The sequence below is a fragment of the Xyrauchen texanus genome, chromosome 33 (assembly GCF_025860055.1).
Source record: "Xyrauchen texanus isolate HMW12.3.18 chromosome 33, RBS_HiC_50CHRs, whole genome shotgun sequence".
Lineage (NCBI taxonomy): Eukaryota > Metazoa > Chordata > Actinopteri > Cypriniformes > Catostomidae > Xyrauchen > Xyrauchen texanus.
This window is the reverse complement of record NC_068308.1, coordinates 39,179,217-39,191,922: the sequence shown is the minus strand read 5'-3', so window position 1 is coordinate 39,191,922 and position 12,706 is coordinate 39,179,217. Positions and strand designations below refer to the sequence as shown.

The window sequence follows — 12,706 nt, the reverse complement described above, 5'->3', positions numbered from 1 at the left end:
GTGCGCTCAAAATATCATCTTACGCGTGCATAAGAACTTTTAGTGCGCTCAGTTTCATCTTGCGCATGCAGAACATTTTTTGTGCGCTCAAAATATCATCTTGCGCATGCATAAGAACTTTTAGTGCGCTCAGTTTCATCTTGCACGTGCAGAACATTTTTGCGCGCTCAAATTAAAATTTGGCGCGTGCAGAATTGTGGCACTTGTATAGCTCCGTATTTCCTCTAGTATGGAATGTGAGGATGAGGAAGGACTCGGGGCGGGTCACATCCAATGTGATAGACTGCAATCTGTGAACACTTCCTCATTCATTCTGTCCACGGACACGGATCGCCAGTGCTTTTAATCATTTACACATTACCAGTAAGTTTTATTTAGAATCTTCACTTCGCGCGCTAATGCAGAGAATGTTACATTGTTACTAAATTGTTACTAATATGGTTCTTTTTATTTGCCTCGTGCTTTATTGAGACGCTTTAATAATGGGTGTAATGTAATTGAATAATTGGGCTAATTGTACATTTGTCTGGGTGAAATATGTCCTTAAGATGTTTGTAATGGAAACTCTGTCGAAAGGACCTGAATTGTGGAAAGGATGTTTGTTTTCTGGGCGTTTGTTTTAGTGTGTGTTGTGTAATCTGAAATACTCGGCTGCCATTTTTTGCCTGCGGTAGATCAACATAATGTCGAAACTATATTACTATGTTATAGTTGATTATCTGACTTTGTGGTTGGATAATATTTCGGTAGACGTTTAGACTTGAGATCTTTAAGAGGATAGTTTTATTGTTTTCTTAAGCAACAAAAGAGATTGTAGAAGCTCTCTGTGGTTTACATTTGACACGCACTCTGAATTATAGGACATATTTGAATAGCAGCACAAAGACCACGACACCCTATATAACCACAACATCAAGCTTAATATACCAACAGACAACCAGTGGAAAGTTTGGATACTCTTGACTGAATTTATGTGCTTTTAAACCCCGTTTGATTTAAAGGCGTGGGCCTATGCGTAGTGCTTTCAGTTTTGTAAGTAAATAGTGGGCCTAATATGGACATAACTAGCATTTAAAATATAAATTGGGATGTTTTACAGCAGTGAACAAGTGTCCTGTATATATGGGAACTTTTTAGTCTGTGTGATATTGAGAAACTTTGAGATTTCTTTTAAAAATCTAGTTTAAACCCTTTAAACACTGGTGCAATATTTCACACTCAAATTTAAAAGCTCACTATTTACACATACTGTGGACAAAAATAAAAAATAAAATAAACCCCTTCAATTTACAAACAGAGTCAAATTATTGATAATATTGTGTTTATAATCGTATGATAAAGTATTTGTGAAAAATAAATAAAATGTAACGCATTTTAGGCCTCACCGATGTGCTCGTCCATTGACATTCAGTCTAATTTTCGGTTCAAGCAACACCCTTGTTATTTCATTGAATATCTCGGCCTCTGAGTGGACTACAAGCTCAATCTAGGTGTTATTAGAAAGCTGAGATCCTCCCCTTTGCGATCACAATAGTCAAAAACATTTGATTTGCATGATTTTCCTTCTGGATGGCATATTTTGTTCTGGAAATCTAAGATATAACATTGGATTATTCAGCCAAGCGAGCTCATAGAAAATGTTATTTAAATTATTATTTTTTTTTTTAAGAATAAAAAAAACCTACTGCCTAAGGTAAACGCAGATCTAAATTTTTTTAGCTATTTGGTGCTTTCAGTAGCAGTTATCGCCACTTAAGAGTGTTTTGTTTGTATTTGATGACTTACGGAAATCATATTTCACTTTGTGAATCGTTTGAAAATGTTCAACCGGTGGTATTAGGGCAACAACAAAATAAACTCTACAGTCAAATTCCTGAGAATGAGAGCTTTAATTTGGTATATTACATGTCCATTTAGTTGCTGTGAAATACTTTATTTTCATACAAAAATTTCCTCTAGGAGGCGCTAATTTGCGACACGAAAGTTTTGAGGCCTTATTTCGTTATTGTAAGCAACATAAATGCGCAAGTGATGGATATCTCTGAAAAGTTGGCTTAAAAATGTAATGTGGTGTAACCAAGTAAAAGGTATTTAAAAATGTTAATTGAATCTTAAATACACGAGTGTACGCAATTGAATTATTAATACAAAAAAAATTAAAAAACGGTATAATTGTTTTTACAAATATCATGCACGTTTGAGTCAATAATATCAAGTTAACTCAGGGTTACTCAGATTGACCTGAACAGCAAAAAAAAGTCAAAGTTTTGATATTTAGTTACATTTTAAAACTTTTTGTTTTTAACTACGCACAATATTGAGGGGTTTCACTGCTTATTCTTTAAAGAAAAATAATAATAGATTATTCTGCCGCTCTACTCATGCCAAAGTTTATTTAGATTTAAAGAATTTAAGCTTTTGTGCTAAGGTGACTTTATATCATGTATCCAGACAGATAAACCAAATGACAATTGTAACTTTTTTTTAAGCCCCAAAAAAAAAATCGCGAAATGACTTTGAAATCGGTCATTCAAAAAATGGTGTATTCAAGTAATTATTTTGTGTGAATTGCTTTTTTTTTTAATATATTTTAATATATCTGGAAAGTAATTAGCATTACTGACATAACTACATCATATCTCGTGGTTTTGGTGACTTTATTGTCGTTCTAAAATGTGGAATATATGAACAATGACGAATGAGTAGGAGTGTCCAAACCTTTGACTGGTATTGTATAAACACATCAGGAGATACTCTGCGTACAGAGTGAACACCGTGGGTTCTCCCTTCAAAGACTGAAAATACCTGTCTGTTTACCAAGCGGATATAGGCGTTTACTTCTAGGTTAAAGGTGATATGTAGTGTTTGTGGCACTCTACTATTGTTTGAGTATCCCAACCAGCCTGATCAAGCAACATTGACTCAACCAATGGATTGAATTTGGGATTGAACGAACTGTTTGTGGAACCAATTGCAGACGGAGAGAGTTTGGGTGATATTATGAGTGACACTAATGGTGCAGAAATTAAATACTAAAGTTTTAGTAGTTGACAAATATCATTGACATGTTTTTCAAGATTTTATGCTCAAATGTATTTGATTGTATAAGCGAAATGTGTCAATTTAAAAAAAAAAAATCAACATTTTTTGGGATTTCTTTTAATTCGTTTTTGTAACATTTTAGTTTTTTTGCTAATTTGATTAACACACACCCGATGGTGGATTTTGCCGATACCGATATCTAAGGTGGTGGGGAAAGGGCGATAACGGATTAATTGGCCGATAGTTTTTATTAAAAAAAATTGCATTTGAGTCCAAAATAAATAAAATACTAGATGCAGTTTTTCTGTTCAGCCAAAATCCCAATAATACGTTTTGATGCATAACGTGGAATTTATAAGTATAAACGAGCCCGAATCACACTGGGGACTCTTATTTTGAAATTATGAAATGATGAAAAATCTATTGGCAGCTATCGACCGGTAAATAGTTCCGAAAAAGCATCTATCAGCACCGATTAATCGGTAAAACCGATATATATCGTTCTACCTCTAATTTCTTGACGATTTCCACCAAAAATGATTTCGACTCCCTCGTTTATTTCAAAATAAATGTTAAACTATGGCACTTACAATGGAAGTCAATGGGGCCAATTCTCACCGTTTCGAATGTACAGTCACAAGATGTAAACGATAAACATGTTAATATGATTTTAGTGTGATAAAATCGCTCGCTAACATTATCTGTGTGAAGTTATGTCCAATATCGAAACATAACTTTACACGGATAATGTTAGTATGTGATTTTATCACACTAAAATGAACATTGTATCACTTCAAACCATGTTTTTGAACGTTCTTATTACTATTAAAAATGTATTATCTGCCCAGGTGTCAAGATGAGTTATCCCGGATACCCCCCTGCAGGCGGAAGCTACCCGCCCGGATCAGGACCATATCAGCAAGCCCCCGGGGGTACATACCCGCCCCAACCGGGTGCCTATCCTCAACAGGGAGGGTTTTATCCACCTCAACCAGGGGCGTATCCCCCCGGAGCAGGTTACCCACCCCAGGCCGGGGGATATCCTCCTCAGGCTGGCGGTTACCCGGCCGCACAGGGAGGAGGGTTCCCACCGCAGGCAGGGGGTTACCCTGCTGCCCAGCCCGGAGGGTACCCGTCCATGCCCGCTGCAGGTGAGCGTTTTTTTTTATATACATATACTGTATATATATGTTTTGACATTGACTTTATGTAATATGTGGTGTTTTAAGCAGCACTAATTTATTGTATGTTTTGTAACAGGTGGGTGGGGTGCCCAGCCTGGCTTTGGAGCTGTAAGCATTCCTATATTTCTATTTTATTTCTATTCTTTGTCAATCTGCAGTCAATCGTTTGTTTTTCAATGCATAGCCATTGTAAGCTACATGTAGTCACTTAGTAACGTTACTGAACTCCTTGTGGTTTGTTTGTGTATGTAGCCTGGAGGTGGGATGCCTCAGGGGTACCCCGGAGGTCCTTTCCCAGGACAACAGCCCATGCCACAACAGCCCATGCCAGGATACCCAGGTGCTCCGGCTCCAAACCCGTCAATGCCCGGGTACGGAGGGGGTGTTCCGCCTGGACCAACACAACCGGCTGTTCCTGCAGCTAAAGTGAGCGACTGGCAACTTCATGGGCCATTTTAAGCTTTTACTTTCTTCACTTTAGATTTACACATCACATGGTTCCCACGGTCATTGACATCTTGGAAAAATCAGGGAATTTAAAATTGTGATTTTTTTTTTTTTTGCTAAGAAAAATGTAGGCCTGGAAAAGTCATAGAAATTACTTCAAATGAATGTGAATATGCGTATATGTACGTGACTCTTGTGATTTCTTGTATTATGTGTATTCTTATATTTGTGCATATAAATTAAATGATCAAATAGAATTTTCCTTGTGTTTATTTAGTGCAAACAATGTTGAAAACATGATTATTTTTAACTTTCTTTTGCTGTGTTTTATACTTGCGCTCCACGGTTGTGTTGAAATGATGTTTCCTGACCTTCTAAAGCCATTTCATTACAAATACATAAACGTCAAGATAAAATGAAAATGGTTAGAATTTATATAGTCGATATTTGTGTGTGTGTGTGTGTGTGTGTGTGTGTGTGTGTGTGTGTAAATGTGGGTCATTAAAACAATAAGGTTGTCTGAGGTGATACAAATTAGAAATGTATAAATGTCTAGTTTAAAACAGACGTGCCAAGTTCGTAGAAATGTGAAGTTTGTCAGATTTGTTCTTCTACATTTTTGAAAGCATTTATAAGCATTTTCTAAAGAAAAAGAGTTTAGACGTTAAACATGTCATGTGGTGTGACCATCAAGCAAACAGTTTTAAAATACTTGTTTTTGTTTGTTATGCATCTTGAATGTAAAATGAATCATTTCAAGGTCAAAAAATCATTTTTCATTAGTTCTCTCAGGGTTGCTCCATTTGACCCGAACAAACCAATTGTGCTTGAGGGTCTGAAGAGGTCCTCTGTTTGTTTTCTTTGGTCACATGACAACAATGTCACCGTACATGTTGGTTACACCACCTGACTTTGATTTGGTGGACTGGTTAAATATTTATAACATTTTAAAAACGAAATTGTTTCACTGTTTCTAAGAATAATAAAAGATTATTCTACTCATGCCAACGTTTCTTTTTTCAAAAATGCCAGCTTTTAATGAGACTTTTTTTACCGTCTCCGGACGGTTACACCACATGACATTATAATGTATTTATTTATTCATTTTTTTAGCTTTTTAGCTCAGAAACAAATATAAACAAGACTTTGAGGTCCATCATGTAAAACATGAGCATCATAGAAGAGTTCAAGTCTTGGTTTTGTCTTAATGGCGTTTTTCTTTAAATATATTTTTGAATAACTTCATATATCTGGACCCAAAAGAAAAATGCATGAAGTTATTGACCCATATGTGTGTGTGTGATATATTTATATAGTCACTGTATATATGCACACACATATGCACACATACATGTATTGTGTGTGTGTTGATATATATACAGTATACAGTACACGCAGTATATTCATACTCATATATCTATATATAGCATTATCGCACTGCTATTATATAAATACAGCGTGTTCTCTCAGTTACAGTCAAAGTGTTTCCCAAAGGATGGCACAAATGATCTTAAAGTGTTTCCTATAACAGTGTTTGTGTTTAGATGGGTTACCGTGGAAGCATGAAGGACTTTCCTGGTGCCGATCCTCTCCGAGATGTTGAAGTCTTGAGGAAAGCAATGAAGGGCTTCGGTGAGAAGAAATCGTTGTTTTTGGTTCATTAGTACCACCAATGTGTTTTTTTGGCCACATGTTCTAAAATTGACTCTTGTTTGCTCACAGGAACCGATGAAAATGCCATAATCGAGCTTCTCGGCTCTCGCACCAACAGGCAGCGTGTGCCGATGGTCGCCGGTTACAAAACCACGTACGGCAAGGTGAGATTGTGATGACACGGTACATTGTGATTACAAATGCAAATGAACCGCCATTGTGGTTTGTTGTGTGTAACACCTCCTTTTTTTATGGTCATTCACAGGATCTGGTTAGTGACCTGAAGTCGGAGCTGACTGGGAACTTTGAAAGTTTGGTTTTGGCGATGATGAAGACTCCTACTCAGTTTGATGTCTCTGAGCTGAAGGAGGCCATAGCAGTGAGTTTTCCTTTAACACACATTCACCCTTGACTTTTCAGGAATATCCACATCGGATCAAATTTACAATCCGTTACTAGAACTCTGGGTCCATTTATCCACTTATTGCTCACTTAGACAGGAAGAGACTGGCATGTAGAGCAAACAACCAGTTTCACATTTACTTTATAGGATTCGTTCACCCAAAAATGTAAATTCGGTCATTGTTTACGCACCCCAGTGTTGTTGTAACACTATATGACTTACTTTCTTTTTCTGAACACAAAAAGAGAAACTGTGAAGAATTATTGTGCTCAGTGATGTCACAATGGCAGTTTATGGTGACCACCTCTTCAAGCTTCAAAAGAATGCAAATGTATCATTCAGGAGTCTAATTAATTATTCATGAGACTCATGATTGTTATGAAAGTATACGATGAGGTTTGGTGCGAAACTAACTGAAATGTAACGTATTATTTAGGGAAAATGTTCACTGACCATTGATCTCCTGTGTGTGTTCATGATACCAGAGCAACAGTTCACGCGGACCCCTCGCGACATTGGGGCGTTCAAGCGAAAACTCGTTTTGTTTATCTAAAAACGGGTCCTCCACGGTGATAGTGACAACAGAACACAACACAGCTGCACACAAAACAGAGATCAGAACTCACTAAACATATCTGAAGAGCTTGTAGTTGAAGAATTTATGCATTTCTATGCCCAGCCTTTTTTTTTTTTTTAAAGAAGTACTCATAGATGAGGCTACAGGCAGCCGCAGTCTCACCGTGTCCTAACCTGACGGCTAACGACATGCGATAAAAGGTATATTTTCTTTAGTAATCAGAGTTTTTGTCCTAACCAGCCGCGACGAGTGGCGGTATGTCCTATCGATCGCTTGCTTTCTGTATCCAGCATCGCGCGGGAAACTTCGTCCACTGTGAACCGGCACCGGTACAAAAACTTACAAAAAATAAGGCTGGGCATAGAAATGCATAAATTCTTCAACTACAAACTCTTCAGACATGTTTAGTAAGTTCTGTTCTCTGTTTGTGTGCAGTTGTGTTGTGTTGTCACTATCACCATGGAGAACCTGTTTTTACATAAACAAAACAAGTTTTGCAAACGCCCCATTGTCGCGAGGGGTCTGTGTGAACTGTTACTCTCGTGTCCTATCACGAACACACACAGGAGATCAACGGTCAATGAACATTTACACTATTTAATGCATCAGATTTCAGTTTGTTTCACACCAAACCTCATCGTATACTTTCATAACAATCATGAGTCTCATGAATAATTAATTAGACTCCTGAATGATACATTTGCATTATTTTGAAGCTTGAAGAGGTGGTCACCATAAACTGCCATTGTGACATCACTGAGCACAACAATTCTTCACAGTTTCTCCCTTTGTGTTCAGAACAAGAAAGAAAGTCATATAGTGTTACAACAACACAGGGGTGCGTAAACAATGACTGAATATGCATTTTTTTGGGTGCACTAATCCTTAAAGTCTGAAAACAAATGTAAAATAAGACTGTGAATATTAGAATGAATGATAAATGAATGAATGATTGTTATTGTTTATGCTCAGGGTGCAGGAACAGACGAGGCCTGTCTCATAGAGATTCTGGCGTCTCGTAATAATGCTGAAATACAGGAAATAAATAAATTGTATAAGGCAGGTGAGTGGTCCATTACCCAGAAGAATGTCTCAAGTGTCTGAAAATGATGTTTTGAGTAAATATAAAGATCCCTGTGTGTTATTTAGAGCACAAGAAATCTCTGGAGGACGCCATCAGCAGTGACACATCTGGACATTTCCGTCGTCTGCTCATCTCCCTGTCTCAGGTACATCATCTGTCTTTATAAATGTGTCTGTGGATTTCTTATTGTTTCTCTGTCCTTTTATATTAGCAATGACACTAGCATATGTTTGGATGTAAATTACCATTTATACATGTAAATCTTAATCAAATTGGACATTGTTGAGGATCACACATAATTACAAGAAAATTAAAACATTATTAGATTTAGTCATAATTATGAGAAAAGCCTAATCTGAAAATGTATTGATAGAATTCTTAGCTAGGGATTGCTAACATGTTTTAGCATGTTGCTAGCATGTTTTAGCACTTAGATAGGAATTGCTAACATGTTTTAGCATGTTGCTAGCATGTTTTAGCACTTAGCTAGGCACTGCTAGCATGTTGATAGGATGTTTTAGCAATTAGCTAGCATTGTTAGCATGTTGATAGGATGTTTTAGCAATTAGCTAGCATTGTTAGCATGTTGATAGGATGTTTTAGCAATTAGCTAGCATTGCTAACATGTTGCTAGGATGTTTTAGCACTTATCTAGGCATTACTAGAATGTTGATAGGATGTTTTAGCACTTAGCTAGGCATTGCTAACATGTTGATAGGATGTTTTAGCAATTAGCTAGCATTGTTAGCATGTTGATAGGATGTTTTAGCAATTAGCTAGCATTGTTAGCATGTTGATAGGATGTTTTAGCACTTAGATAGGAATTGCTAACATGTTTTAGCATGTTGCTGGCATGTTTTAGCACTTAGATAGGAATTGCTAACATGTTTTAGCATGTTGCTAGCATGTTTTAGCACTTAGCTAGGCATTGATAGCATGTTGATAGGATGTTTTAGCAATTAGCTAGCATTGTTAGCATGTTGATAGGATGTTTTAGCACTTAGCTAGGCATTGCTAGCATGTTGATAGGATGTTTTAACACTTAGCTAGTCATTGCTAGCATGTTTATAGAATGTTTTAGCAATTATCTGGCATTGTTAGCATGTTGATAGGATGTTTTAGCACTTAGCTAGGCATTGCTAACATGTTGATAGGATGTTTTAGCAATTAGCTAGCATTGCTAACATGTTTTAGCACTTAGCTAGGCATTGTTAGCATGTTTTATCACTTAGCTAAACATTGCTAACATGTTTTAACTGTTGTTAACATGTATTAACACTTAGCCAGACATTGCTAGAATGTTTTGACACTTAGATAGGTGTTGCTAATTAGTGTTAGCATGTTTAACACAGCTATGTGTTTCTAGCATGTGATTACATGTTGCTAGCATGTTTCTAGTATGCTTAAAGACTTAGCTGTGTGTTGCTAGCATGGTTTAGCACTTTGCTAGGCATTGCTAGCCTGTTTTAGTACTTAGCTAGGTGGTGTTAGCATCTTGCTAGGTATTGCTAGCATGTTTTAGCATATTGCTTGCATGTCAACGGCTCAGTCTCGTGAAAGTAGAACGGCTAAAATCGCTTATGTGCAGTATTTTGTCTTTTTCAATCCAACCTAATTATGAGATTAAAGTCACAATTTTGAGATGGTCACAATCATGAGATAAATGTCATAATTATGAAATGCTTCATAAGAAATGTCATAAGATCGAGATGGTTATGTGATAAATTCATAATTACAAGGATATGTCAAAATGATTATATTTAGTCATAATTATGAAATAAAATGAGATGAGAGTAAATTGTTAGATGGAGTTATATTTTTGAGCCATACAATAATTATAAGAAAATGTCATCATTATAACATGGTAATAATTACGAGATTAAAAAAATCATAATTTTAAGTCATAATTACAAATAAAATGTCACATTTATGAGATTAAAATTCTTATTTTGAGAAACAAAGTCATAATTCTTATAAATTGACATTTTAATTCATAAATATGACTGAATCAAATAGTTGACATCCCATAATAATGACTTAAAGACTTACCTGTTGCCGTTTTTGGTCCATGTGGCTTTAATGAGTTTTCCATTGTTAAAAGAGGTTGCAACATAAACGCTGTAACTTTACATTTACGGCAAATTTCACCATAATGTTATTGTTCCATTTGAAACAGGAAGTGGATACAGGAAGTGTCTGTGGTATAGTTTTCACCCATATAGTATAATGTAATATATGATCGTTTCTCTTGTTTTCAGGGTAATCGTGATGAGAGAGAGACTGTGGACATTTCTATGGCCAAACAGGATGCTCAGGTTGGGGAAAATACTTTTTATATTCACTTAAAGCTTATGTGTGTATTTGTTGTTGTTGTTGTTGTTGTTGTTGTTGTGAAAATGTGCGTTGTTTTCTCTGTTGTAGAAACTGCATGCTGCCGGAGAGAATAAAGTTGGCACGGACGAGTCCCAGTTTAATGCCATTCTCTGCGCTCGCAGTAAACCTCATCTCAGACAAGGTAAAACAACACACAGGAACTGCTATTACTTCCTGATGGCCAAGTACAACACATTTAATAGCATTCATCTGGAAAAACAATCATTTAAGTTCCCCATTATTTGAAACATCCCCATCAGGTGTTTGCATTAGCGATACATCATTTCCACCGCATTAGATGCTCATCTTTGGACCATATCATTTGAGATAAGGACATAGTTTCCATCAGGTTAACTGAGAATTATTGGTTTGTTGTTTTAGTCTTCCATGAGTACCAGCAGATGTGTGGCCGAGAAATTGAGAAGAGCATCTGTAGAGAGATGTCTGGAAACGTGGAGTCCGGCATGGTGGCAGTGGGTGGGTACTCCACTCCGATTGGTCCTGAGAAAAACCTTCAGCCAATAGCTGATCTAGAATATGCATGCAGGGGATAAGGAATAGCCAATCACAGGGGAGGGAGTGACGTAAAAATAGGGCCAAATCAGAACTCACAGCATGTGAAGTGAGTCAGTTGTTTTGAATAAGATGCAAATTTGAGGTTATAATGCATAGAGTGCCTAAACGATTTGCATATGCAAATAGAGCCACTCTCGTTTGTAGATGATGCTGGCTTAGTATGTTGTTGATACACTTTAATAAACGAAAAGACTATTTAAAGTCTCTTAAAGGAATGTTTCAGGTTCAATACGAGCTAAGCTCAACCAACCAATAATGTTGATTACCGCTAGGGCTGTCGCGAATGTTAAGGTATGATGACATCATAATAGCTTATAATGTAAAATAATGAGATCTTACTATGAGATAATGACAGAGCACGCTGCATATATGACAATACACAGAAATATTAGTTCTCGCGCTTTAAATATAGCTTATAAAATGTAAATGTCAGATTTTTCAATAACATAATATACAAAATTGCTTATATTCAGCAAATACTCATTTTAAAATATCAGTTACGATATAATAATTACTGTCACTTTTACTTTATTAAAATAAGCTGTCATTTATCCCAACATAAGAGTCACTTTTTCACTTTTCAAGTCTGCCGGCATAATAAATAGATCGATATAAACATTGAAACCACTTTTTTCTTTCCACAAATAACCACTAGATGGTGCCATAAACACGTGAAACTTAAATACTGTATGTTGTTTGACTCATCAGCTTGAATAGAGAGTTAAACAGGCAATACTTAATACACTTATTTAATTCATATTTAATATACGAGGCATTATAGAGTTAAATAATTGTCTGATGGCGGTTATTTGATCTAACCAGGATTATTATGCCATTTAAATTCCAATTCATTTTAATGCCCAAATAAGGGAATTTTAAGCAAATCTAAAAAGTATCAGTGACATCATAAGTATCAATGGCACGTGTGTGTCATTCAGTTGAACTTCCCGAGCCGCAACGCTGACGTCAACCAGATCAGCTCCTGTCCGGAAGAGCGCGTGAAGAGCTTTGATGCATGTGCTGTCAGCAGAGGTTTTGCTCCAAACTCCCGCGAAAATATAAACAAACATACAATACAAGCTTCGGCTTCACTTTAAACAACCATGTAATGGCAAAGGTTCATATACGCAGTGTTAAAGGTGCTGTAAGCGATTTTAGCCGTTCTACTTTCACGAGACTGAGCCGTTGAATAAGCCACGCCCCCTGTTTCCAAAACCCCGCACTCCAAAAATGCCAAATGAGCTTTATTGAGGCTGACATCATGAGAAACGGTTGTTAAAAACAACATCAGCGAAATAGCGCCCTCATGTGTGAACTGTTATGAACAACATGGCATAAAAATGGCATTAAGCCTCAATAATTCACTG

The 12,706-nt window shown here is 36.5% G+C and overlaps 1 protein-coding gene across 1 annotated transcript in view; it reads left to right on the top strand.

Moving 5' to 3' along the window:
- Positions 1 to 243: 243 nt before the first annotated feature.
- Positions 244 to 12,706, top strand: part of LOC127626467 (annexin A11-like) — a 16,969-nt gene continuing 4,506 nt past the window's right edge. The window contains exons 1-12 of the mRNA XM_052102257.1: positions 244 to 363; positions 3,891 to 4,193; positions 4,303 to 4,334; positions 4,479 to 4,652; positions 6,218 to 6,305; positions 6,396 to 6,490; positions 6,592 to 6,705; positions 8,279 to 8,369; positions 8,456 to 8,535; positions 10,649 to 10,705; positions 10,812 to 10,905; positions 11,145 to 11,240. Of these exons, the coding sequence (XP_051958217.1) occupies positions 3,899 to 4,193; positions 4,303 to 4,334; positions 4,479 to 4,652; positions 6,218 to 6,305; positions 6,396 to 6,490; positions 6,592 to 6,705; positions 8,279 to 8,369; positions 8,456 to 8,535; positions 10,649 to 10,705; positions 10,812 to 10,905; positions 11,145 to 11,240 (1,216 nt within the window). The 5' untranslated portion in view covers positions 244 to 363; positions 3,891 to 3,898. The remainder of the gene's footprint in view (positions 364 to 3,890; positions 4,194 to 4,302; positions 4,335 to 4,478; positions 4,653 to 6,217; positions 6,306 to 6,395; positions 6,491 to 6,591; positions 6,706 to 8,278; positions 8,370 to 8,455; positions 8,536 to 10,648; positions 10,706 to 10,811; positions 10,906 to 11,144; positions 11,241 to 12,706) is intronic.